Genomic DNA, 27,438 nt, shown 5'->3' with positions numbered 1-27,438 from the left:
TGAAAATGAAATTCAGCTCAAAGATCGTCTATGTCCTAAGAATAAACGATTTGGGGGGAGGGGGAGTCATTTCCGTCGTGTTTCACCTGCTTGCACATTTAAACACGTATTTGCTACAGTTAGCCAGGACATGTATTCAGGTACTAGTCACTGAGCTATGTATATGTAGCCTAGTCGTGCAGTGATTTAATGTTGGTGTTTTGCAGTGGCGTGGCAAGGTGAATGGTAAAAAAGATAATTAAAAACCCCAAAACACAACGGAGTGAGCCATCTTCGCTTTGGCGTGTGCGAGCGCACGCGAGACTTCACGACGCTCGAGACCGACCCAAAGCGAGAGCACGAGAGCAGGAGGGGGATTTCCAGCTCTGGCCCCCACTTCCCGAAGCGGCCGTTGTTTTGCTTTCGGTCTGAATGCAGAAACAGAAATAAACGACGACCACACTTTCCCTTTTCCACTTAAAACCTCGAACACGTTAATCTGTCCGGCTTTGGCTGCTCTTCTTATTCCGACAGCGGGACTGTGGAGCCCGAGGCCGTCCAAATCTAACAGGTAACATCTTATTTCCGCATATTAACGTCGCTGCCTTGCGCTCCCCTGGCCACACTGACTTCCTACAGGGCGACATGACGGATCCCTAGCTCAAGTGAAAGTAGTTCTGCAGTTTGTCTCCGCGTTTCATGACTCGGTATGGGATTTATTTTCACTTTTGACTTCGTTGTTTTGGGTCAGCTCGGTGGCAGGCGGTAGACACACAGGGCGCGATAAACTTCTGACTTGACCCCTGCTGCTAAAGCAGACTCGACTCCAGAACAAACACGTTACTAACGTTGGAAAGTCAGCGCTGATGTGGCTGTTTACCTGGAATTGTTAATATTTGCTAGCATCCTCCCGCTCTTTGAAGTGTACAGTGTTTATCTGTTTGTAACTGTGTGTATTTACCGTGTTATAATGTGAGTAGCAGCGGGACTGAGCCGTGAACAGTATTCAGGTCTTAGTGCGTGTTATTTACACTGAAAACACTACAAGTGTTATATTGTCTGCACTCCGTGACAGGTAACTTACCATGTTTAGCAGTATAAAAATAAATGTGCTATACACTGAAGAAATAATAATAGTAATACTATTAATAATTTAAAAAGTAGTATTGATGTTATAATATTGAATGTTATATTTTTAAATGTACAGTTGAACTATATTTGTGTAGACACCGTTATGTACACAGTGTAAATACATATTTCAACTCTTCTTGATCCAATTTTTCCGCATTATCAGCAGCAAATGTTCCTCATTGTGCAATTAGTAAAAAACAGAAGAAAGCACACATAGTGCCACGCACTGTGATGACATGTTGGTCAGAAATCAGTATAGTTTGCGTCAACGGTTTAACCGCATTCATTTAACCCTAAAGTCCCGCTGTGATGATTCCCCCTTCCACCTATTAAACATCTGCTTATTGAAATGTATTCACACATGTGCTGTTCTCTCAGAGGACTTAGATGCAGTCTGTCTCTCTGAAAAACGGAGCGGAAACATGACATAGTGCTGAGTTAAGTGAATTTGGCGAATGCGTTAAAATAGATCTGGGTCTTTTTTTCCCTTCAATTGTCTTTCTGTTAGAAAATGTCTTCTGTCAGCGTCACATACTCTGAAATAAAACTGTAAGTTTTTACAAGTATATCTGTAGTTAAACTGCATGTCTGTGAATGATGAAAATATTAATAAAATATTAATATCCACAGACGTAATTTAAGAACAAACAAATGCTCGTATTTGTGAATGTGAGCGTGCTGCTTTTAACGTGTGAAGTAAGCTGCGGTCAGAACTTGGGTGATAAATCAGGATGAAGAGATACCTGGGTCGTTTTTACTATATATGAACTAATGAGCTGTCTTATCTGTGAATAAATAAATAAATTTCTTGTCCTGAGTCGCTAGTGTGACTGTAAGTAACCTGTGTGAATGATTTCTAACTGATGCTGTGTGTCATGTAGTCTGCTGGGAACACCTGAGACGGTTGTCTGTCTTTCCAAGACCAGCAAAGTCTGCTTTTGAAGCGCACAGCACAGTTTGTTTGCACAGTGATCGGTGCAGCGCCCCCTGTTGCATCTGAGTTAAACAGCAATGGCACATTTTATCATATGTAAACTTAATGTGCTTCATGTATAAGATAAAAACATGTAGGATTACAGTGCTTTAAAGTAAACAAGTGTAAGCCTGTGCAAACAAAAAAGGTTTTGAGTTTGTTTTTGAATGCTGCATGCACAGGTGTAACTGATCTCAGGTCAGCAGTAACTGAAGCACCCGCAGCATACTTGGATCTGCTTGTAGGAGCGTTTGCCCTGCACCTGATGGCAGCTTGACTGGGTTGTTAACAGTGAGCAAGTCAAAGATGCTTCAGGTGTGCAAACCACTGAGAGCTTAGTGCGCTGATAGGACTTTAAAGGTGAAATATCAGTTTGTGTTTGCTGAAGTCATTTGCGTTGAGATTTGGTGACACAAAGCTGTCTCTTATTGATATTTGCGTGGGTTGTTTAGTTTTCATTTTTGGGCACCAGGGGCTGTGTTGAATTGGGACGTGGGCCCTGTGTTTTGCCCATGTGTGCCATTTGTGCTGCACTCCTTGTATCTTTTTCAGCTTGTGTTTTCTGTAGTGATATTGTGAGCTTTCACTGAGCAGACTCTGAAAGACAGAGACAGCTGAAAGGCTCAGCCCTGTTTGATATTTTGGATTTGATGCTGTGCTGTTTCACCTTGTTTAACCTGTTGGGGAAGCACTGCGCTGGCAGGGAGTGTCTGCCTGACTGGACTTTGATCAGGTTTGTGTGCAGAGATCATCACTCTGCCCTTAAATCAAATGTAGCGACATGGGTGGGCTAAAGTTTTCTGGGACGGTTATGAGCTCTGTGTTCATTTTTTCCTCTTGGTCCATTGTTGTTTCATTTCAGGTGTCGTTCTCTGGAACAGTGTGAGGCTGAGTGTAGAGCTACAAACATGAGCTGACATTTTTATTTATGAATCGTGTTTTATGGCTGCTGTTCTTTGCGAACACATTAAAGAGCCTGGCCAAGAGTTTTATCTTTACAAGCACACACAGATCTGATTCAACTGTGTTCCACACCTCACTCTGAAATGATGACTATGAATGGGGGAAAAAACATCAGTGGGGGGCTGCTATGCTAATTTCCAGCTCTACTTGAGTAGCTCTGGGTGATTCATGGTTCAGAATCGTTCTTGTTTGTCGTTGGCTCGGTGCAGCCGCTCCGTTCATCCTGTGTGAAACAAGATTTTTTAAGTGTTCTTGCACAGTGAGCATCACGGCAGATCACGTATTACAGCATTTCTGTTATTTTTTTTAAAGTTGCTACACTATGCTATGTGTAAAAAAACATCTTTGAATCCCAGTATCAATACCAGTGCTCACACATTCATAATAACGTTTCTGTGTGTGTGACTTCACAGACCGCAATGCCAGTAGAACGAATGAGGATGAGACCCTGGTTACAGGAACAAATCGAATCCTGTCAGATTCCAGGGCTGAAATGGCTTAACAAAGTGAGTGTTGTCTCACACACACACACACACACACACACACACACACACACACACACACACACACACACACTCTGAAATTCAAGATGATGTAAACAATGTAAATTGTTTGTAGGAGAAGAGGATCTTCCAGATTCCTTGGATGCACGCTGCCCGTCATGGCTGGGACCTGGAGAAAGATGCTCCGCTCTTCATGAGATGGGCCATACACACGGGTATTGCACAGATTTAACTGCAGCCTCTGCTGCTGCTTCTCCTTTTTAGCGGTTCTGATTTTCATGCCTGCTACACACTGAAACACTTCTGTGACTAAGTTCAGAGAGTTTTGATTTATAAAATGCCTCATTTCGATATCACTGGGAGTAGTGTTCCTCTTCGTTGCTAACCCCAGTCAGTAACATTCAAAAAGGATCCAAGTTGAGCTTCACTTAAACGGAGAACAGTAACATCAGGAAATTCTTGTTTGTTTACCGTCCCTAAAATAATGAGATTCTTTTGCATTTGTTTGACTCCATATTTTTCACCTGATGTAAACACCACGTGTGCTGGCTCTGTGCTGAACAGCTTGAGTACCTGCTCTCAGGTAACTTTGTTAGGAAGCACACAATGTCTGTGTAAGGGTAATCCCCACTGCTTTGCTACAGCAGTAAATGAGAAAACATAATCTGTGTAATCTTTGCTAGAAGGACGTTTGAAGACTGTCAGATGATGTCTCCCAATCGCTTTTTACATTTCAGTTTGGTTGGTATGTGAGAACATATGATGTAAAATGTCCAACTTTTGCTCCTTGGTGGTAAAGAACCCCTCTAAAAATTCCCAGATCCAGATCAAACGTTAATCACTGCTAAGCTGCGTAAACCCTCACCTCGGAGTAATCCTGCTAACAAACAAAGCAAACCAGTCACATGACCTCATTGGTGGATAATATTAGGGAAATTGTTACATTGTTTAAATATTTCAGGTTAATTTTTCCACTGAGAGAAATGCTACTTTATTACAGATCGAGCTAAAAGCAGCTGCAGTCTTGTTGGTGGTGCCTGTACTTGATTGCAATAGTTAGTTTGACCAATAAATGGTCTAATTGTATCATATTAAATGAGTTTATGTAATAAGACAAAGAAATATATTTTCCTTGTTTTTTCACTATGATCTGACTTGAAGTGAACATGTCACATAATACCAGCTGCTGTAAAATTAAACAGCAAAAACTAACCAAGTAGAGTCTTTGTAGCTAATATTATAGAGTCAACAAGAGTCAGTATGCATACTGGTAACACTGGTTAGCTGAGAAATGATCGCCTCCATAGTGATGAAGCTGTTCTCTGAAATCCACCACAAAAAGACAAATTAGTGATTTTTTTCCTTCTTGTGTCTGAATCAGGTAAATACCAGCCAGGTGTAGACCGTCCTGATCCAAAGACATGGAAGGCTAATTTTCGCTGTGCCATGAACAGCCTGCCAGACATCGAGGAGGTAAAGGACAAAAGCATCAAAAAGGGAACCAATGCCTTCAGAGTTTATAAGATGCTCTCCTCCTCAGAGAGAAATGCCAAGAAAGGTGAGTGCTGCTGCTGTCGTCATAAATTCTTTCAGTTTTATCATTCTGCCTCGAAACTCAATTGTTTCCTCATTTTTGTTGTTTGAGGTTACTGGAAACTCAGTTGAATGTTTTTTTTTCTTTTTTTTTCTAGGAAAGAAGAAGGCAGACAAGGAGAGAAAGTCCAAAGGAAATAAAGAGGTAGATAAACGTACGGGATGGAGATCACATCAATGCTACAGTAGGATGTAGAGGAATGAAACAGCAAAGATAGAGATCCTGGAGCAGTGCTGGCGACCAGCAGCATGTTAGAACAATCATGTTTCTTCAGGATTCACTTAGTTATTTCAAACTTTAACCTGCAGCTGATAAGCAGCTTTTCCTCCTGGCTGGTTTGGTAACACGTTTGGTATGACAGAAATGGTTTACTAAGAAGTGTTGTGAGCGCTTTTTCCTGCCAAGGCAAAGAAAACACTTCTGGAAATGACACGCAGCCTTTGAGCTGGCGACCTGCCATTTTATCTTACTTTGAACAATCAACTGTTGCTCAGTTCCACACATGACAGAGAAATTTACCAGGAAAAAAAGGTGTGGTACCACACACTCACCGGAATTCTGTTCTGCCTGTCAGAAGTCCGACCGGTAACTGCTGCTTGTATCGCACTGATGAATAGGTGGATCTTGAAGCTTTACTTGGAGAAAAACATTTTTAAGAAAATCTGTTCAGGCATTTTTATTCTCACTTTCTGAAAGAACGAGCTTAGAAATAGGAGTCAAAAAAATCAGATATAGCAGGACATCACAGGGTCAAGCTGTTTGCTTTGGAACAGGAAATTTGAATAAGAAAAAAAAGGAAGCCGTGCACTTGTTTAATGTGGTGGGGTTGGTTAGCTCAGTATATTTTGGCAAAATGTGTTTTTATAGCAGAATTGATGCAGATATCAGGCTGTGTCTGAGTATGCTCTCTGTCAGGGCAGCTCGTTTCTAACAAAGCTGTTTATAAATCCCTTCATTTTTTAAAGTACACATATCATCTCTTTGCTGGCTCAAGGCAGTTAGAGTTTATTAAAGTTATTATATTCCTGGTACAACCTTTGGGATTTCTGATGTGTATGAATAGATGTGATGTAGATATCTCCTTTATAGACTCAAACTCTGCAGACAGTGTTTAAAACACTCAACTGTACTCAGCATTGTGTTGATGGTCTTTTTTCCCACCACAAATGACAATGAAGCCAACATATGCATGACAGAGCAGCCAGTACCACATACTCAGTGTGATGCAAGTTTGTATTTTGGATCAAGTTAGCTGATCAGATAAGCTTTTCCATTCAATGTATTTTTGCCAATGGCAGTGCTGGGAAACCTGCAACATGATGACATGATATGATTTTCTTGACTAGTTTCAGTAGATACAACTGGCTTTCTTCTGACTAACATTAGTATAACCACTGATGTGGACAAATTGTTTACTAACTGTTGTGTGGAGCTTGTCTGTTTAACTGTGACTCCATTTCTAATCTCACTGTTAATGCTGGGAGCAGAGGCAAGGCACTCTGGGACTGTAGCGGAAAACCCATCCAGCATCTTTCAAACAGCAGTCAGTGTGAGATAGCTGAAAGTCAGGGAAAGGCTTATTTTCTGTTTAGACACGAGCAAAAAACCATTTAATGCTTAAAAATGTGCCCACTGTAGCATTAACTTTATATATAGTTTTTTTTAATCAGTTGTATGTCTTGGCTTATTGTTTTTTCTTCTTTCTCTGCTGTATGGTCAGGTGTTTGGCGTGTTGTCTTACCGCTTATTTTGATTACTGACGTCAGCTCTTTGTTATGGAAATAAAGTGTCTTTAGACTTTGATCGTCCATCATTTAAAAATCGTTTTTCCTTCTTGAAACCAGAAGGTCAGCTCTCCATCTCCAGACAACAGTCTTCTTGAAGCTGATGCTGGACCTGTTGACTACACCAAACATGAAACAATCAAGATGGAGTCAGTGGAGCTGACAGTGACAGACAGTGTGTCAGGTATCACACCACCGTCTCTCTTTTTTTCCATTACCTTTATCCCATTTGTGTGTATGTGCTACCTGTTTGCTTTTGACCTGTGCTTACAATGACTAAGCAGATGAGTCAGGTTTGTAACACAGTGGCAGGCCTGAAGGTGTTGCATCAGAAGGAGAAATACAAGAAGCGTGAACACGCACATTATGCAATGACGAAACCCTCCCTTTCTCCACTCAGTATCATTTAACTTTTTAAAGTTTGATTGTCGTCACACCAACTACAACTTTTCACTAAGACAAGTGCTTGGAGAGGAGACATTGGTGTACTTTACTCACATATAAGGTCGTTACAGATACAAAGGATTATGAACCCACTCATCCTGACTCTTCTCTGTCCATCCTCAGTGATCCACAGTCAAGCTGAAGACCATGTGATCACCAGTGAGCAGCTGCCGTTTGTCTGTCAAACAATCGAGGTGACCACTGAGAATGAGGAGCAGACTGTTAGCTCCTCCCACCCGTACCCGCTGCAGATCTCTCCTGTGTCTATGTGCGGCGGTAAGACAACACAACTGCACCTCGCCACATTTTGTTACAAGGAGAAACATAAATACGTTAGTTAGGGTGGAGCAGGCTCGTAGGAGTGTCCGCTGTGTAGTTATTCAAAGGAGCTTTGACCACATAGTAACCTTTTTTAGAGCAGCGCTACGAATGCAGACACAGAGCACGCTCTGTAGAGTGAAGAGCGGTGGCATTATCTTGGTGTCAAGATCAGATCAGTTGTTTTTTCTCTCTCTTTAAATGACACTTGCTCTGTGCCTCCATCAACTTGTGAAATATCGAAACTGTGACCTGATGACCTGCTGATACCAGTCAGAGCACTGTCTTAGGTTTCAACATCCACCAGCATCTTTCCTACGCCCTACCTGTAGAGAACTAACAAGGCAAAGCTGCTCATCCAGCTGTAGAGAGGAGGAAAACCTGCTCCTGTTAAACAGATCTCTAACTGTGATTATTATGTGTGGGGCTGTGAGGTTATTGTACTTGAGCCTCACTGATTTGCCATTACTCATTTCATCAGCACCCTCTTTTCTGTGTATGTGTAGCTATCGTTTTTTCTTCCCCCAGTCAGTCGTTCAGGCAGAGCTGCCTCTTTCAGTTTGTAGTGGACTATCAGAGTCTTCATCTTCCTTTTTCTGCTTCTTATTTCTTTCTCGTGTTTCTTAAATTGCACCATTACTTTATGAGTCAGGGTGCAAATGGACGTCATTCATGTATCCCTTGTTTTCTTGAGAACAGTACTGGCGGATGCTGGCGTAGTCAGTTTGGTTTTCTGCTGTAAATCATGGTTTTAACTGAACGTAATTTTTCTGCATGTTTTTCCCTTTGATGTGTGTGACGTAAGAGGGAGTAATAGTTGTGTGCATGTCTCTTTTTGAACAGGCAGCGACACAGAAAGTGATACAGAAAACATCAAAGAGGTTAGTATCTGATTATACGTACAGGGGAGAGAGTAATAACTGAATCATTAACCGGTCTGATTTTCAGATAAACAGGTTTTTACCTGTTTCAACCGTACGGCTTGAACAAGGCGTGTGATTGTGTGTGTGCACGTGTGGCTACTTCTCTGAGCACCGCTTTGAGTTTAAAGCTCCAGGTGAAGTTTGCCTACCAGACCACAAGAGTCCTGTTGTGTGTGTGTGTGTGTGTGTGTGTGTGTGTGTGTGTGTGTGTGTGTGTGTGTGTGTGTGTGTGTGTGTGTGTGTGCGTAATGTTCCTGTAATGTTAAGTGAGAGTGAGAAAAGGGAGGGTCTTGTCAGGAACTACTGCTTTCAAATATTAACAGTTTGATATGAAGCTGTCTTTTGTAGTCTAATCTACACACACACACACACACACACACACACACACACACACACACACACACACACACACACACACACAAATACCTACACATGTGTTTTGGCTCACAATAATATGGAACCTTTTTATATAAAGTCAGACAGTTAAAGAATAAAACAGAACAAAAACAAATAAAGAAAAAATAACAGTAAAAGATTAATAACTAAACCAAACCAGCAGATTTCTGTCACAAGGCTTAAGGTTTATTTTCTAATCACACGAAACAAATTTATGCTCCTTTGAGAACCAAACACATTATTTATAACAGGCTTCGTAAAATCACCTGTTTGCAGGCCTGTACGTGACAGCCACACAGTCCATATGTCTTACTTGTCATGTGCATGCGTAATCATACGCACACACTCCCAGACAGGTCACATTTTCAATGGTTTCATGTTTAACCTTTGTAGCAATAAATACAGCAGGAAGCGTTGGTATTAGCAATGTCACCTCACAACAATGAGGCTCGTGGTTCAAATCCCAACTCGAGCCTTTCTGTGGGTTTGCAGCAGGTATTCCGGCTTGTTCCCACAGCCCAAAAACATGCATGTCAGGTTAAGTGCTAATTGTAATTTATGTGAGGCACAGCAAGTGCATACAATAGAGTGCTGTTTGATAAATGGTACTCTACTTCAGCCCTTCTTACTAGGTCTAAGTGCTTTCTATCAAACATTCACACTCACATCAAATAGCAACTTGGGGTTCAGTATCTTGCCCAAGAATACTCTGACATGCAAGCTGGAGGAGCCAGGGATCAAACCACCAACCTTCCAGCTGTTAGATGACCTGCTCTGTCTCCTCAGCTACAGCAGCCCCGATATTATATGAATGTGTGACATGTAAAGCAGGCTAAGGAGCTTGGAAGGAAAAGCCTCTGGACTTCTTTAAATTGGTCAAATGGTGGAAGAGTCCCAGATTTAAGGCCTGTGGGAGTGTCCCACCAAGAGGGACATGGACCCCCTATTGATCCTCCACCTAATCACACGAACCAAGGTGTGAAAACGGGTGGAGGTCACAATGGGCCATGGTTTCAGGTGAACCTGCTGTGAAACCTAGCTCCACCCTGTCATGTGATTTCCTTTTTGGCTTGTGTGATTAGGTAGAAGATCATTAGGGGGTCCATGTCCCTCTAGGGAGGCCACTCCCACAGGGCTTAAATCTGGGACTCTCCACAATTTGACGTTCCAACTGAAGAAGCTTCTGGGATTAGAGGTGAAACGTGTTCAAGCAACTTACAGAAGTCCAGATGCTTTTCTTTGCAAGCTCCTTAGACTACGATGACCTGGGTGACTGAGAACCTTCACAGACAAACTTGTAATATAGAGCGTTGTAGGTGTTTGCCTTTTACATTATTTCTTAAATCTCCAAAAAATTATCATCATATTTCTACATCACCTTCTTCTTTTGTCTTCCAGGGTATCGGTGCTGCCTGGAGGCGGGACTACAGCACATCAGTTCTCAGGATTCCCCCGTGTTCTCTTCCTGGCATGGCGACGTTTGTCAGTACAACCAAGCCCAACTTCAAGGTGACGAGCACACGAGACCCTTCCCCGCTCATCAGCTACCACACCGATGGCTGGACGCCGACCTACAACCAGAACTCTCTCGTGTCCACGCCAGGCACTCACACACATGAAGTGCGCGCGAGTGTCATTATGAAAACCTCTGACATCACTTCCTCTTGACCTAACACGTGGGAGTAGCATCACTGCATCCAGTCCATATGAAAGACAGAAAATGTTTGTTTTCTCCGTCAGAGCCATGTGGGGCCTAAAAAGGGACAAACCTCCAAAAATTAGATTTTTCCTAATATCTGTCTGGGCCAACATTTTCTCTGTTTTCTTTCCTTTCATTTGAGGAAATCATTGACTTGTGCACAAAGTGATGAGCACTTAAGGTCACTTTCTACTTCCTGCACGTCTTCCTGATGTAAAAATTAACTTCAATGTGTGGAGGACTTGCAGACCTATGTGCAGTATCAAATTTAGGAGCAAGTGCACCGTAGCATACCACTGCAAAACACCATGTGCTCAGCCATGGACACTGTGTGTCGCTGGTTGATGGTTTTCCCCGCTGCTTCGTGGTAACACTTGAGTAAACGCCAGTGAAGGAATTTCACTACTTTTACCTTTGAAAGCAAAATTAGCTTTTACTTCTCAGAAGTTCTTCAAGATTTTATTGTGTATATGAATAGGTTTGTTCTTTGTTTAAAGTCCGTTAACTCCAAGAGAGTGGAGCTGGTGTTTGAGGGCAGGATGCCTGCCAAGCACGAAGCAAAAAGCAAAAATGGTAAATAAATAAATAAAAATTAAAAAAGCTAAAATATGTAGCCAAATGGGCGCCATGCCCAAGTAAAGTCTTTATGTTTGCATCATCTTATTCATCCGCTGTGTTGTGATTTTAAGATGTGCACAGTTTCCAGTCAACAGTCATTATCATGTCCTTATCTTACACAGTGTGAGCTCAAGTGTTGCCGTGAAAGGCTCTGCTGGGGACACATGGTTAGACCACTTGTGTTCATAAGCAGTGACTCAAAAATTCTTCTGTTTTGGCGAAGCAGGCGTCAATCACAGGCCTGTTTTTATCTGTGTAGAGGACGACAATCATCGTGAGGCCCTGCAGGCGTGTGTCTGTCTGTCTGTCTGTCGACCTCAGGACAAAGTACTCACCAACACACACACACACACACACACACACACACACACACACACACCTCTCCCTACTGGTATTAATAATGTAAATAGCTGATTCTTGTGTATGCCTGCACGCTGCTTCAGCACCTTACAGACAGCACTGTTGTGTACATGTGTGTTGGGGTGTGTGACTGTGTGAGAGAGAGTGGGGTGTAGGGGTGGGATAGCTGTTATTGATTGCGTGTGCCTTTTGATAGCGTAGCTGGATTCAAACTATGTGTGCTTTAGCCTGCTGCTGACACATGCAGGGAGGCAGGTAGCACTGCCACAGGAAGCATGGAGGGATGAGGAAGTGGTCGGCACTGCAAAGGTTTAAATTCCTTGTGTTGGAGGAGTTTCTTAAAGCAGACCTGTTAAGTACAAATCATAGGAAGATTGCCCTGACGTGGTCATCTTAGAGCGACCAACCACCCATCGATCCCAGCTTTTGTTTTTATGCAGCCGATCAGAAGAAAGAGCATAAACTGAGGGGCTGCACCAAGAGAAAAGATTATTTTAATCTATGAATTAAACTATGAATCATGCCAAGTTACTCATAGAGTACAAGGATAAAAAGATGGAGCTGAACACGAGCCTATTAAGCTGAGTGAATGACCTCCTCAGCATTCCAGTGCTCAGCTCCGTCCTGTTTTCCTGTGATGCCCAACACTAGCCTGACTGCGTTAACAGTAGTCTGCACATCGTACTCCCCACAACCTGTAACACAATGACTCCGAGCTGCTGGAATGCAAAAAGTCGACAGAAGGATGAACTGCAATCCCAGCTGTTTATATCAAGTCCCGTGGAGAATCACCAGCCCCTGACTCGCAGGCTGCGGGGAGTATGTTTTCAGTGTGCAAGATGTGTTGGCAGCTAGCAGGCTAAAGCACAGCTCAGCAGAGCTCAAGTAGGAAAACAGTAGGGAAAGTAGGTGACTTGTTATGCTTTTTATTTTCTAAACCAAACTCCTGGAGAATTTTAACACTGGACGCACATTAACGATCGTGGTGAATTTATTTATGGTTCTCGCTGAATCACAGAGCTCTGGGCTTCCTCGATAGCAAATCTTTGATGTGCCTTTATTGCCAGAGCGCCACAAACTCACAGTGACAGTCTTCAGTTCAAGGGTGACATTTAAAGCCTTTTATTACTACTTATCACTCTCTTTTTTTCCTACAGCCATAACAAACATGTTTTTTTATTTTGAACCTTGTGGGTTTTTAAAATTGTAATTTTCAGCCATTTGGTCGCAACCTTCAAAGGCAGAATAAAGATGCATAGCAGTCGCGATGAATTGTTTGAGACATGTGAATGTGCCATATTAACTGGACTGCTGTTTTTATAGTGATCTTTCCATTCTCTAGCTCCAGTTTGTCTTCTGGTCTGACATCACTTCCCTTTTTTGTATTGCCTTAACAAAAACAAAACAACAACCTGACCAGGTTTAAGTACCCAAAGTGCACTTTTCTGTCGTGTTTATTTCTGCTCTCGCAATGTCGTTACAACAAAAAAGTCAGCAATGAGTGTTGATGGCATGGTATCGTGCGTTTTGCTAATCTTTTCGTTTGTTTATTTTTATGCTTTCATGTGATTCAGAGCCACTGATAACTCAAAGCAGGGGTGTGTCTTATTCTTTTGCACTTAGCTTATTACCATAAAGGGCAACCGTGAGTTCAAACGAGAGAAAGAAAGGAAAAAAACCCAGATCATTGTTCTGCTTCTTGCAATGCAGCAAAGAGGCTTTCACCACAACCTGTCACCACTGTTTCTTGTCTGTACATTATGACTTCATGTGAATCACCACGTAAATCTGAATAAAAACTTTTTTTGTATTTATATAGGCTGTTTGGCCTCATTCACGACCTGTAAAAGAAATTTAAACTGCTGAAAGTTTATCACAGAGCTCAGAGTCCAGTTTTTACAGCTTCCCAGACACAGGCCCTGTAAATATGTATTGCTGTTAAGATAAGAGCGTCCAGTAAAAACAAAGTTCTCTGAAAGTGAGGACTTTCCTCAGTAACCAAAAAAAGGCAGAGCCAAAGTTGGCTCCGAGCTCAGCTTCTGAGATAAGAATTAAAGCTTTGCTGCTGACTTGTGCAAGTAGGGACATGCAATGACTGCATCCGAGTAACAGGCAGAGTGTGTTCTGAGTGGAAAATACTCTGTGTGTTGCGGTTTAGGCTTTTTTGTCAGAGCAGCAGATGTTTGCTTTGTTTTACACACACAGCTCATTCAGTTGAGCCAGAGCACTAACTGCCCTTTCAGTTTCAGTTGCAGTTCTCAGTTCTCATTTTACTTCCTGTTTGTTTCCGAGACCTCGCTTCATGGCCGGCCAGTCACCCTGACAACTGCTAACCGCATTCCTTTATAGTAAACAGGCCTTTAGTGTTGTGTATCCACAGGCCTTATTTCACCAGCTGCTCTGTGTCTGCACAGCTCTGCTGCTCTTGCTTTTCTTCAGAAGAGGCAACAGAAGGAATTCACTTCAGCTGTGCAGTAGCTCATTCTTTGCTCTCAGCAAAACCAGATTAGATTCCCTGTAATGAAGAGAAGCAAAATATTAACCAAAAGCAAATAACTAAAATCAAAAGTCATAAAAACTGTGTATGTGTTCACATAACATGTAAATGTTTGTGCTGCGTCATCATAGGAAGGAAAACACACCACTATGATTACGCACGGATGCCACCTGCTGTTCAAAGGCAGAACAGCAGCTGTATTTCTCTTACACAAAGGCTTTCAGTAAAAACCTCCACAGTACTGTGCAAAAATCTTGAGCCTACCTCAACATTTGTAAAGTTTTTCTGAAAAGTGACATTTAAACAGGCTCCTTTATCTGCTGAAATATTTTCACGTGAACTGGATAAAACCAGGCTCAAAATTCTCTCCTTTATTTCCTTTAGTTTCTTTATTGGGACATTTAGATCAAAGGTTCTAATGATGGGCTTTTTTTTTTTTAAATCAGCCACAGATTTACATAAATATTGTGAACAGTCTGAAAAGTCAGTTTTCTGCCATCCTGTAGATAACATAAACACACCCCTCAGCAAAACCCTCCACAATATAGACAGCAAACAAACTGGGGCCTTTATTCACACAGGTCTCTCAGAGAGCTCATGGAACAGCCTAGAAATATTAGCATGAAGTTTTAGGAAAACTCTCCCAGCAGCTCAAAGCAAGAAAAACTATAATTGTTAACTCAGTGCAGAGGTGTAGTGGACTCTGCTGTTAGGGCGATCGTGGCTCAAGAGTTGGGTGTTCATCTTGTAATCGGAAGGTTGCCGGTTCAAGCCCCGGCTCGGACAGTCTTGGTCGTTGTGTCCTTGGGCAAGACACTTAACCTACCACCTACTGGTAATGGCCAGAGGGCGCCGATGGCGCAATATGGCAGCCTCGCTTCTGTCAGTCTGCCCCAGGCAGCAGTGGCTACAACTGTAGCTGCCTCCACCAGTGTGTGAGAGTGAATGAATAGTGGAATTGTAAAGCGCTTTGAGGGCCCCGAAAAGCGCTATATAAATGCAATCCATTATTATTATTATTTGACACATTCTTTAAAAATGTGAGTGGTTGGTGTTCAAGTTCAATTCAATTTTATTTATATAGCGTCAAATTACAAGAAAAGTCGCCTCAAGGCGCTTTATAGATACAGAGAAAAACCCAACAATCATGACCCCCTATGAGCAAGCACTTTGGCGACAGTGGGAAGGAAAAACTCCCTTTTAACAGGAAGAAACCTCCAGCAGAACCAGGCTCAGGGAGGGGCGGCCATCTGCTGTGATTGGTTGGGGTGAGAGAAGGAAGACAGGATAAAAGACATGCTGTGGAAGAGAGACAGAGATTAATAACAGATATGATTCAATGCAGAGAGGTCTGTTAACACATAGTGAGTGAGAAAGGTGACTGGAAAGGAAAAACTCAATGCATCATGGGAATCCCCTGGCAGCCTACATCTATTGCAGCATAACTAAGGGAGGATTCAGGGTCACCTGGTCCAGCCCTAACTATATGCTTTAGCAAAAAGGAAAGTTTGAAGCCTAATCTTGAAAGTAGAGATAGTGTCTGTCTCCCGAATCCAAACTGGAAGCTGGTTCCACAGAAGAGGGGCCTGAAAACTGAAGGCTCTGCCTCCCATTCTACTTTTAAATACTCTAGGAACAACAAGTAGGCCTGCAGAGCGAGAGTGAAGTGCTCTAATAAGGTGATATGGCACTACAAGGTCATTAACAAAAATGGGACCTGATTATTTAAGACCTTGTATGTGAGGAGCAGGATTTTGAATTCAATTCTGGATTTAACAGGAAGCCAATGAAGGGAAGCCAAAACAGGAGAAATATGCTCTCTCTTTCTAGTCCCTGTCAGCACTCTTGCTGCAGCATTTTGGATTAGCTGAAGGCTTTTCAGTGAGTTTTTTGGACATCCTGATAATATATCAATTCACTTGTATTTTTATTTTTTATTTTTTATTCCTATTTATTCTATTTATCCCCTTTGTATATTTTATTTATATTTGTCTCTGTATTTATATGTGTGTGTATATATATATAACAATTCTGTAACTGTAACTTCGGTCGTTGCTGTGCTTTTTTGGAAGTCGAATTTCCCAGAGGAACCCACCCGAGGGATTAATAAAGTTCTATCTTATCTTATCTTAATAATGAATTACAGTAGTCCAGCCTGGAAGTAATAAATGCATGAACTAGTTTTTCAGCGTCACTCTGAGACAGGATATTTCTAATTTTAGAGATGTTGCGCAAATGGAGGAAAGCAGTCTTACATATTTGTTTAATATGTGCGTTGAAGGACATGTCCTGGTCAAAAATTACTCCAAGGTTCCTCACAGCATTACTGGAGGCCAAGGTAATGCCATCCAGAGTAAGAATCTGGTTAGATATCATATTTCTAAGATTTTCAGGGCCGAGTACAATAACCTCAGTTTGATCTGAATTAATTTGCAGAAAGTTAGCGGCCATCCAGGTCTTTATGTCTTTAAGACATTCCTGCAGTTTAACTAATTGATGTGTGTTACCTGGCTTCATAGATAGATAAAGCTGGGTGTCATCAGCATAGCAGTGACAATTTATGCTATGTCTTCTAATGATAATAATAGATTGGATTTATATAGCGCTTTTCAAGGCACCCAAAGCGCTTTACAATACCACTATTCATTCACTCTCGCATTCACACACTGGTAGAGGCAAGCTACAGTTGTAGCCACAGCTGCCCTGGGGCAGACTGACAGAAGCGAGGCTGCCATATTGCGCCATCGGCCCCTCTGGCCATCTGAGACAGGATATTTCTAATTTTAGAGAAGTTGCGCAAATGGTAGGCAGTAGGTGAAGTGTCTTGCCCAAGGACACAATGACCAGGACAGAGAGTATGGGGATCGAACCGGCGACCTTCCGGTTACAGATGCGCTTCCCAACCCCCTGAGCCACGGTCGCCCAAGGGAAGTATGTATAATGTAAACAGAATTGGTCCTAGCACTAAACCCTGTGAAATTCCATAATTAACCTCAGTGTGTGAAGAGGACTCTCCATTTACATGCACAAATTGGAGTCTATTGGATAGATATGATACAAACCACTGCAGCACAGTACCTGTAATACCTACAGCGTGCTGTAATCGCTCTAATAGGATATTATGGTCAACAGTATTGAATGCTGCACTAAGGTCTAGCAGGACAAGCACAGAGATGAGTCCACTGTCAGAGGCCATAAGAAGATCATTTGTAACCTTCACTAAAGCTGTTTCTGTGCTGTGATGAGCTCTGAAACCTGACTGAAACTCTTCAAATAAGCCATTCCTCTGCAGATGATCTGTTAGCTGTTTGACAACTGCTCTTTCAAGGATTTTTGATATGAAAGGAAGGTTGGAGATTGGCCTATAATTAGCTAAGACAGAATCTATAGAAGTAGACTAAAGGATGGAAAAGCTGCAGATACACATGTGCATACTGCAGTTTTGTAGTGGTTAGCACGGCTTCATAATGCACATAACTGTGTAACCTAATGATACTTGATGTGAACCACCCATAGTGTTGATGTGATTTGGCGCCATATCAATAAAACTGAACTGAATTATGTTTGATTTATGTTTCATGTAGCACCAAATCACAACAACAGTCGCCTCAAGACGCTTTATTATTGGAAGATGCTTTATTATTGGAAGGCAAAGACACTCCAATAATAAAGAAAAACTCCAACAATCATATGACCCCCTATGAGAAAGCACTTTGGCGACAGTGGGAAGGAAAAACTCCCTTTTAACAGGAAGAAACCTCCGGCAGAACCAGGCACAGGGAGGGGCGGGGCCATCTGCTGCGACTGGTTGGGGTTGTTGTGCTGTTTATACAATTTTATAGACTTTGTCTCAGTCCATTTGAACAGGCTCTGGCTTAGAGAAGGCCACAACAGCTGTTTGGACCTTTTTGTCCTTCTTTTACACTTAAAGTGAACCAGTTTACCATCTGCAACATCAAAAACACGCTCTTAGCATTAATTAGCATACGTTAAATATAGATTGTGTTGATGCATGCTCAGCTATCCAGGTAGGTAAATCCCAAAAAGGTTGATTCTATTCATCTGGACGTAGCGTTTTCAGTGGGAGTGACAAAACATTTCTCCCACTGAAAACGCTACGTCCAGATGAACAGAATCAACCTTTTGGGGTTAAATGTAGATTGTTTTGCACTGAGACATTCTGTGTTACAACTTTGCTTTGCATTGGATCAAAATATTTTAAAATTTATTCAATAAAACTTTAAATTACATTTTTTTTGGTCTCTTTCTTGTTTTTTTAAATGCGTCTGAAGATCATACTTTTAAAGAAGTAAAATCTTGTCTCTTCCACACTGTCTTCATTCAGAAAGTGCTTTACAAACAAACAAAAAGACAAACAGTATGTCTAACAGGTGCATTTTCCAGCATACTTGGTTTCTTAACCCTTTATTTACCATGGGCCTGCTGGCGAGCCCATTTTACAAGCACTCTTTAAATGACCAATACTTCGTCATCGTTTATGCTAGGGAGAAAATGTTAACGGTTTTGAAAAGAAGAGAAGCAGAGCTTTACGGGGATGTGTGGTGCTTTATGATAGCACAAATCATTCATAAGTTACTCTTTTCTGAACACAGAAGGGAAAACTCTGCCTACCATAACTCATCAAACATTTGGACTAGGAAGAAATTTCTACAGAAAGCTGAGAAGACAAGCCTTTACCTTTATGGTGCAGCACTGGAATGCACAAGCAACGACGGTCTAATCACAGGTAGGTATTGATGACACACGAAGCAGAGAGAGAGAGACGGGAGTGGAGAAGTGGCAGCATCAGAATTTTGAAATATTTTTTAGTGAACTATTGAGAGAATATGTCAAGAAAAAGTGAAAGGCAGAGAAAAACTTCCAGAAGGTTCACATAGGAGAAAAATGACCTGTATGCTGTCCTCGCCCTGAGTCTCTTAGTTTCACCAGCTAGACAGCGAGATAACGATGCTCCAATAACCAGACTTATTTTCCTTTTTGCGCTGATTTATTGAAGAATGGCCTCTGACCATTGCCTTCTCTTTGACCATCGTAAAACTGAAAGTACAAAATACTGTATTAGCTAACTAACATTGTAAACTAGCTTGTTACCCTCTTACTGCAAGCTAACAAGATAAAACTTTCAAATGTACAAATTATCGTACCATTTTTACACAAAACAAAAGAATAATTATTTTATCGACACTCATACTTACAGACATATCTTGTCCAAGACAACAACATTTTAAGGTCCGTATCAGCTTAGAACGATAACATTACGGTATCACTTTCCGCCATCTTTTATTTCTTCTTCACGTTCTCATTTTTTTCCTTTCCCAAAGTAACCGAACCCAAAGCAGCCACTAGAGGGAGCTCTAGGGCAGCTTACAACTATAATATCCGATTTAAGTTATAAAAGGCAGAACACTCCCCGCCTGGTACAATATAATTGTGCCACTAGAACAAACTTTTCTAATAAACATTTTGAACAGTTTAGGGCTATTTCAAACACTTATTTGTCACTTGATAAAAGCAAAACCATATCAGCGATGGGTCTCAAAAACACTTTTTCATTTCCATCTTTCACAGTCTTTACTTCTGCTTTTCGAACCTTATTGTCCTTGCTCTCAAATATTCTTACAACTTTTCCCATGGACCAGTCATTTCTGTGTGCGAGAGCATCTTTCAATAACACAACATCACCAACTTTTATGTTTGTTTTATCATCAGTCCATTTTCTCCTTTGCTGTAGTGTTGAAAGATATTCACTTTTCCACTGTTTCCAAAAAGAGTCTGCCAAACACTGTACTTACTTCCATTGCTTTGAGTAGAGGTCTGGCGGTCCAAAGCTTCCTGTTGGTGCAGATAATGCATTGACCTTTTGTGTAAGGAGCATTGCTGGAGTGAGAAGGTTTGGTTTGTCTGGATCTGTTGAGACTGGTACAAGTGGTCTTGCATTCATTATTGCCATTACTTCTGCCATGAATGTACTTAACACTTCATGCGTTAGTTGGACATGTACGGCTTTCAACAGAATACCATCTAGGATGCGCCTTGCTACTCCAATAAGTCTCTCCCACGAGCCACCCATGTGTGACGAGTGTGGGGGATTAAACAGCCATGTGCATCCTTTCTCTTGCAGGTATGAGTTTAGTTCTGTGTCCTTGTGATCAATTTGCAACTCATTGCATGCTCCAACAAAATTTGTACCTCTATCAGATCTGAGTATTTGAGCAGGTCCACGGATGCAGAAAAATCTCCTCAGCGCATTGATGAAGCTGGATGTTGACATTGTTTCAATGAGCTCAATGTGCACAGCTCTCGTGGACATGCAGGTGAAAAGCACAGCCCAGCGTTTACTGTCTGCACTCCCTCCTCTGGTGCGACGTGTGGTGACCGTCCAGGGTCCAAAGACATCCAGTCCTACACTAGTGAACGGTGGCGTTGGTGTCAGCCTGTCCACAGGTAAATCTGCCATCTTTTGGGTCTGAAGTCGTCCTCGAAGCTTTCGACAGAGAACACACTTGTAAATAACAGAAGAGACGAGCCGTTTACTGCCAATAATCCAAAATCCAGCACCTCTGAGCGTTCCTTCTGTTAGGTGACGCCCCTGATGCGCTACCTTCTCATGATAGTATCTAATAAGAAGGATGGCTATATGATGAGCATTTGGGATAATGAGTGGGTGTTTCTCATCTTTTGTTAGGTTAGCAGGTGCCAATCGACCTCCTAGTCTGAGGAGCCCATCTTCATCAATAACTGGATTTAACCTTTGAAGACAGCTTTGTTTTGGAAGTGGCAGATTTTCTTTTATGCATCTGTACTCTTCTTTGAACGTTTCACTTTGTACTGTGTGAATGATGAACTTTGCTGCTTTAGACACTTCATCTGTGGTGTTAGTTTCACTGAAACACTTCCAGCCTTTACCTTCTGTGTTTGTTTTCTTGAATGATACTGCCACACGCTTTAGTGATGCAATAGTGCGACACAATCTCATCCAATGAGAGAATCTTTCAAAACGGCATGGCTCTAGCTGTGTTACTGAGGCTTTGGTAACAAAACTTGTTATATCAGGTCTGATCTCTGCATCTGTGTCAGGATCGATCAGTGTGAAACTATCACAGTGAGACTTCTCTATGTCGTGTTGTGTCAAAAAGGAAGGACCACTAAACCAGTTTGTAGAAGCCAATGCAGAAGCTGCAATTGGTCTAGTGGCTGTGTCTGCTGGATTGTCACTAGTGGCTATGTAAAACCACTGTGCTGGATGTGTAGTCTTTCTGATTCTAATCACTCGGTTAGCCACGTAAGTGTAGAACCTCTTTGTGTTGTTGTGTATGTAACCAAGAACAATTTTACTGTCTGTGAAAAATCTGACAGTGTCTGCTTCAATGTCAATCTCATCTCTAATGAGTTCGTACATCTCTACAGCTAACACTGCTGCACATAACTCCAATCTAGGAACAGTGTGGGCGGGTCTTGGGGCTACTTTGGACTTGCCCATGATGAAACCTGTGTGCCACTGACCTTCACCATCAATAGCTCTCAGATATGCCACTGCTCCTATGGCCATGGTGGAGGCATCTGAAAATATGCACAGTTCTTTTTTCACAGCAATGGCCTGGGAGAACGAGAGGTAGCACCTCGGTATCTGAAGCCGCTCAAGATCCTTCAATGAGCTTCTCCATCTGCTCCATTCATCTTCTTTTTCTGCAGGAAGTGATTCATCCCAGTCCTTTTGCTCTGAGGTCAATTCACGGAGAAGAGCTTTTCCCTGCATTGTGATGGGTGACACGAAACCCAGCGGGTCATACAGACTGTTAACAGTGGCCAAGACACCTCTCCTGGTGAACGGCTTTTGTTCAGTGGTGACGTGAAAGGTAAAACAGTCCTTTTTAAGATTCCACAGTACCCCCAAGCTCCTTTGCAGGGGTATGTCGTCCAACTCTAAATCCAAGTCTTTTAGATCCTTGGCTCTCTCGGCAGCAGGAAACGCTTCCACTACTTTGTGGTCATTAGAGGCTATTTTATGTAGCCTTAAGTTTGACTGTGCCAGCATCTTTTGAGCGCTTGTGAGTGTCTCAACAGCTTCTTCCACTGTTGCTGTGGATGCGAGACCATCATCAACGTAAAAATGTCTCATTACAAACTGCTTTGCATCATGTCCGTGCTTTTCTTCTCCCTCGACTGCAGCACGCCTCATACAATAAATAGCCACAGCTGGGGAAGGGCTATTCCCAAAAACATGAACCCTCATTCTATAGTCACAAATACCTTGGTCGGGATCATTATCTTTATACCAAAGGAATCTCAGATAATCCCTATGATCCTCTCTCACTTCAAAACAATAAAACATTTGTTGCACATCAGCTGAAAATGCTACAGGCTCTTTCCTAAAACGCATAAGGACACCCAGCAGTGTGTTATTTAGGTCGGGTCCACTTAATAAGACTTTGTTAAGGGACTGTCCTTCAAATTCTGCACTTGAGTCAAAGACTACTCTCAGCTGATTAGGTTTTTGTGGGTGGTACACACCGAAGGATGGCAAGTACCAGTGTTCTTTGTTTGAGTCCAAAGGTGGAGCGACTTCTGCATGGTCATTGTCCAGCATGTTTTGAATGAATTCGATATATTGTCTTTTCATTTCAGGGTTCCGGTCTAATGTCTTTCTGAGAGATTGGAGGCGCTTGAATGCTTGCTCTCTGTTACTCGGAAGCTCTGGTCTTGGAGAGCGGAATGGCAAAGGCGCCACCCAGCTGTTACATTCATTTTGATACACCTCCTTCTCCATGATGTCAATGAAGTCTTTGTCCTCTACTGACAGTGCTGGTTTGTCATCATCTTTTGTCCTGTCAAAAACAGTTTCTCCCAGTTGATTGGTGTTTGTGTTTCCCCTGTCCTTTTTGGGGTTAGGTGTGGTGTTTAACTGGTCTTTGATTTGAAACGTGTTAGGACATGGGCAGAGGTAAGAAGCACGGCCATTCTGGAGAATATGTGTTTTGAGAACACTCACACTAGGGGGCTTATGCGTCTTCCCCATGCAGGCTTCTCCAACTATAACCCAGCCTAAATCCAAACGCTGTGCATAAGGTGTATTGTGTGGCCCATTGATTCTCTCTCTGACTTTGTGTACCTGTATAATGTCTCTTCCCAAAAGCAACAGAATAGGTACTTGTTCTTCTACAGGAGGTACTTTTTCAGCTATCTTCTGTAAGTGTGAGAACTTCATGGCCACTTGTGGAGAGGGAATCTCTCTCCTGTCGTCTGGAATCATGTCACATTCAATCAGGTTTGGGAGTGGGAGCTTTACTTTACCATCCATTGACTCAATCATGAAGTTTACTGCTGTTCTGCCGACATTATCTGACAGTCCTGAGCATGTTCTGAGCTTGTAAGTCTCTGAGCGTGTCTTAATATTAAAGAGCTCAAAAAACTGCGACTTAGCTAGTGACTTGTTACTTTGTTCATCAAGCACTGCATACATCTTTCTAGCCTGTTCTTTTTCGCCTTCTGGATAGACTAACACAGGACTTATTTTTGAGCATGAATGTGGGCTATCTTCATCACCACAGACTTCTGTGCATTTGGAAACAACTGAGGCATTTGCACTATCCTGTGTCTCCCCGCCATCATCTTTATCAGCTCCAGAGCTCTCAGCTGGAGCAGGGGGTGGACCTGGATGTAGCACTGCTAAATGCCTGTCGCTACCACAGTCCATGCATTTTATTTGAGCCCTGCAGTCCCTTGCTAAATGTTGAGTAGAGCCACAGCATTTAAAACAGATTCTGTTCTCTTTTAAAAATGACTTGCGCTCATCTATGGGCTTTGCTCTAAAACTCTTGCACCTTTTAAGAGGGTGAGGCTTCTTATGTATTGGGCATACCTTGTCAGGGCTTTCTATAGGCTTGCTGTAACTATTTTGAGGTGAACTAGTGTCTGTAGGAATGTCCGTTTTGTGTACACTAATCACTTGCCTGTTACTGCCTCTGAAGCTTTTCTCCTTCTTGAAGCTTGTGTCGGCAGGAGGTGTGATGACAAAGCTTGGGTCGTTTCTTATTTTGGCTTGTTGTCTTACAAACTTTGAAAAGACACTGAAAGGGGGGAAAACAACTTTATGTTCTTCTTTGTACTTTGCTCCTGTTGCAATCCATTTTTCCTGCAGTCCATATGGTAACTTTTCCACAATGGGGTTGACTCCGCGAGCTGTGTCCAAATATGAGAGGCCTGGTAGATATCCTCCATCTTTTGCACATTCTATTTCCTGCAGAACGTCACCCAGCTCTCTTAACTTTGTGTTGTCTCTGTTGTTTAGTTTGGGAAACTGTTCAATCTTTTTTAACAGTGCATTTTCTACCACTTCTGGAGATCCATAACATTCCTCGAGTCTTTGCCACACAAGGTTGAGAGCTGCAGCTGGATTAAAGACATGGACTGATCGGATTCTTTTGGCCTGGTGACCAGACTCCACTCCAAGCCATTTGACCATTAAATCTAGCTCCTCTTGAGCTGTAACGTGCAAGTCTTTAATAGCACTTTGAAATGATGCCTTCCACGCCCAGTAGTTTTCTGGGTGGTCATCAAACTGCAAAAGTCCAGTACTTAACATTTCCCTCCGTGTCAGGTACCTTGTAATATCCTGGACACCCTGTGTCTCTGTTGATGTTTGAAGAGTGTTGTACGGATAAGGTTTGGGGGAATCCAGTCTCTCTCTCTGTTGTGTTTGGAGTTCCACTTTAACATTAGCCTTTTGAGCACTGTGTGAGCAGTCATTGTCTATATCTGCATTCATAGCCATTTCGCATTGTTCACGCGCAGCTTTGTGACAGGCAAGTGGATCTACTTTTAATTTGAATCCTTCAAGGCAAATATCTGAGTGTTTTTGTACATACTCTGCTGTGCGTTGTTTTGGACTGGCGGGTGGTCCCACCAATGGATAGCGCAGTTCACTCTTTGAGAGTCCCTCCTCCTCTTCTTCATAAACTGCAACCTCTGCTTCTGCAACTGCAACAGCCTTTTGACAGCTCAAAACATGTAAATTTGCCTCAAGTTCAGTTTTTTGTTTCATTATAGCTGCTTCTCTTTCTGAATACGCCAGCTGTGCACGTGCAGCCTCTGCTTTTGCTCGTGCTTTAAGTGCTGCAGAACTTGTGGATGAACGCTTGGACGTACGCGAGCGTCTAGACTCCGCCTGTGTGTCTGCGTTGCTTGCATTATCCTTGTTCTCCATATCCTCTGCGTTGTGCACTTGTTTTGTTTCTCTTTGGTCTGGTGTTTCTTCCTCTTCTGGAAGATCCAGTTGATATTGCTTTCCTGACCGTAGACTCATAACTGATGTGCTGAAAATAGCTCCTCGTGGTTGTGCCCGCTGCGCTAATGTCTTTTTACTATGCTGTCTTCGCCCTGAGTCTCTTAGTTTCACCAGCTAGACAGCGAGATAACGATGCTCCAATAACCAGACTTATTTTCCTTTTTGCGCTGATTTATTGAAGAATGGCCTCTGACCATTGCCTTCTCTTTGACCATCGTAAAACTGAAAGTACAAAATACTGTATTAGCTAACTAACATTGTAAACTAGCTTGTTACCCTCTTACTGCAAGCTAACAAGATAAAACTTTCAAATGTACAAATTATCGTACCATTTTTACACAAAACAAAAGAATAATTATTTTATCGACACTCATACTTACAGACATATCTTGTCCAAGACAACAACATTTTAAGGCCCGTATCAGCTTAGAACGATAACATTACGGTATCACTTTCCGCCATCTTTTATTTCTTCTTCACGTTCTCATTTTTTTCCTTTCCCAAAGTAACCGAACCCAAAGCAGCCACTAGAGGGAGCTCTAGGGCAGCTTACAACTATAATATCCGATTTAAGTTATAAAAGGCAGAACAACCTGGATGAGGAACCAACTTCACCTGGAGCAGATCCATCTAAACAGGAATAAGTCACGAATTTTGCAAACAACAGAAAATGACAATTTTGCTAAACCTGAGTTTCCGCCCCTGTGGTTTTGTTTTATTATTGACATGAGCAATTTGGCTGAAGATGTCAAAAATGAAAAGAAAAAAGGCAGCGAGTCTTATGAATGTCTCCATCGGGTCAGGCCTCTGCTGGAAATGATGAGGACCAGAAGCACATCCCTGTATCATCCAAAGCAGAATATTTCTGTATATGAGAGGATGGTTGCTACAAAGGCCAGGCTGGGAATCAAACAGTAAATGAGAGATAAACCAACAAAATCGGGGCTGAAGTATTTTGTACTGGCTGATGTAAATGGGTACATCATAGATTTTAAGCTGTACACTGTTGTCATCTGAGAAACTGCAGTCCATGATGCTGTGAAACCCATTACAGGCCGAGCCATTTTCATGGATTTATTGACTCTCAAACCCAAAAGTCTGCTTTTGATTTCAGTAAATGCAACAGGATGCAGTCTTGCCTGTCCTGAGATTTGTAGAGAATAAAAGAGGATGTTGTGCAGCAAAGCAGAAAGAAAAAATAGATCTGTCAGTAGGCAGTTATAAAACATAATTCAATTCAGTTTTTTACATAGCTCCAAATCACACCAACAATATTAAATGAAATTTTGTTTTTCAGTGGTGGAATATTAAGTACTTAACTAAGTACATTTACTCTATACTGTACTGATAAAGAGTAACTCACAGGTAGCCTGTTTTACTTGAACCTTTGGCCTCCCCTTCATGCCTCTTTCTATTGTTGCTTTACTACATTTTATAATTTACTTCATTATCTGACGTTTTTTTTTTATTATTTTTGGACTTTTGTATGTAAAACTTACAAACAAGTCACCCAGCTGTGCGTACAGTACAACTGAAATTATTAGAGGTTCATCAATTTTTGTTTTTTGTTTTTAGACAAAATAAAGAACTAGACAGAGTCATACAAATGCCCTCAAAATTTAAAATAAAAGCATACAAAATGGTCATTTTTATTTGTTTTATTTCATTATTAAAAGATGTTGCAGCAAAACAGACAAAAGGCAGTCTCCCTGTAGCAGAAGGATAAAATGATATGGTTTGAAAATACCTTGTCACTGTCGCTTTCCTCCTCCCTTCGCACAGATCAACATGCTTGGGCGTGGAGCACATCGTTTTTCTGGAATATTTTGAGCAAGCCTGGATGCAGCTGCAGAAGCTTCAGTTTAACAGATTATTGTTGCCATTGCTGTGATTCTTAGATGTAATATACACTGATTTTGGTGAGTAAATGTTTTCTTTTATTCAAACTTTT

At 41.9% G+C, this 27,438-nt stretch overlaps 2 protein-coding genes across 5 annotated transcripts; one reads left to right on the top strand and one right to left on the bottom strand.

Moving 5' to 3' along the window:
* The first annotated feature begins 346 nt into the window (after positions 1–346).
* On the top strand, positions 347–13,499 carry irf2b (interferon regulatory factor 2b). Of its 2 annotated transcripts, none has more exons than XM_082503461.1 (9): positions 347–550; positions 3,460–3,552; positions 3,665–3,764; positions 4,931–5,107; positions 5,241–5,287; positions 6,988–7,111; positions 7,495–7,647; positions 8,533–8,570; positions 10,407–13,499. In XM_082503461.1, exons 2-9 carry the CDS (start codon positions 3,466–3,468, stop codon positions 10,674–10,676), a joined length of 996 nt encoding a protein of 331 aa, XP_082359587.1. In that variant the 5' UTR covers positions 347–550; positions 3,460–3,465; the 3' UTR covers positions 10,677–13,499. The 2 variants fall into 2 exon arrangements, with proteins under 2 accessions (XP_082359587.1, XP_082359588.1); XM_082503462.1 differs by lacking the exon at positions 347–550 and adding an exon at positions 579–686.
* LOC309687908 (uncharacterized protein) lies at positions 12,505–26,173 on the bottom strand. Of its 3 annotated transcripts, XM_082503214.1 has the most exons (5): positions 25,868–26,173; positions 19,399–25,709; positions 19,093–19,240; positions 18,881–18,919; positions 12,505–14,200 (listed from the first exon to the last, which is right to left on the bottom strand). In XM_082503214.1, exon 2 carries the CDS (start codon positions 25,503–25,505, stop codon positions 19,992–19,994), a length of 5,514 nt encoding a protein of 1,837 aa, XP_082359340.1. In that variant the 5' UTR covers positions 25,506–25,709; positions 25,868–26,173; the 3' UTR covers positions 12,505–14,200; positions 18,881–18,919; positions 19,093–19,240; positions 19,399–19,991. The 3 variants fall into 3 exon arrangements, with proteins under 3 accessions (XP_082359340.1, XP_082359341.1, XP_082359342.1); XM_082503215.1 differs by lacking the exon at positions 18,881–18,919; XM_082503216.1 differs by lacking the exons at positions 18,881–18,919; positions 19,093–19,240.
* Positions 26,174–27,438: the final 1,265 nt, after the last annotated feature.

The sequence above is a fragment of the Aulonocara stuartgranti genome (assembly GCF_965226115.1).
Source record: "Aulonocara stuartgranti genome assembly, chromosome: 2".
In the NCBI taxonomy this organism is placed as follows: domain Eukaryota; kingdom Metazoa; phylum Chordata; class Actinopteri; order Cichliformes; family Cichlidae; genus Aulonocara; species Aulonocara stuartgranti.
Note: the sequence above shows the minus strand (reverse complement) of the source record. Positions and strands in the feature narration are given on the sequence as shown.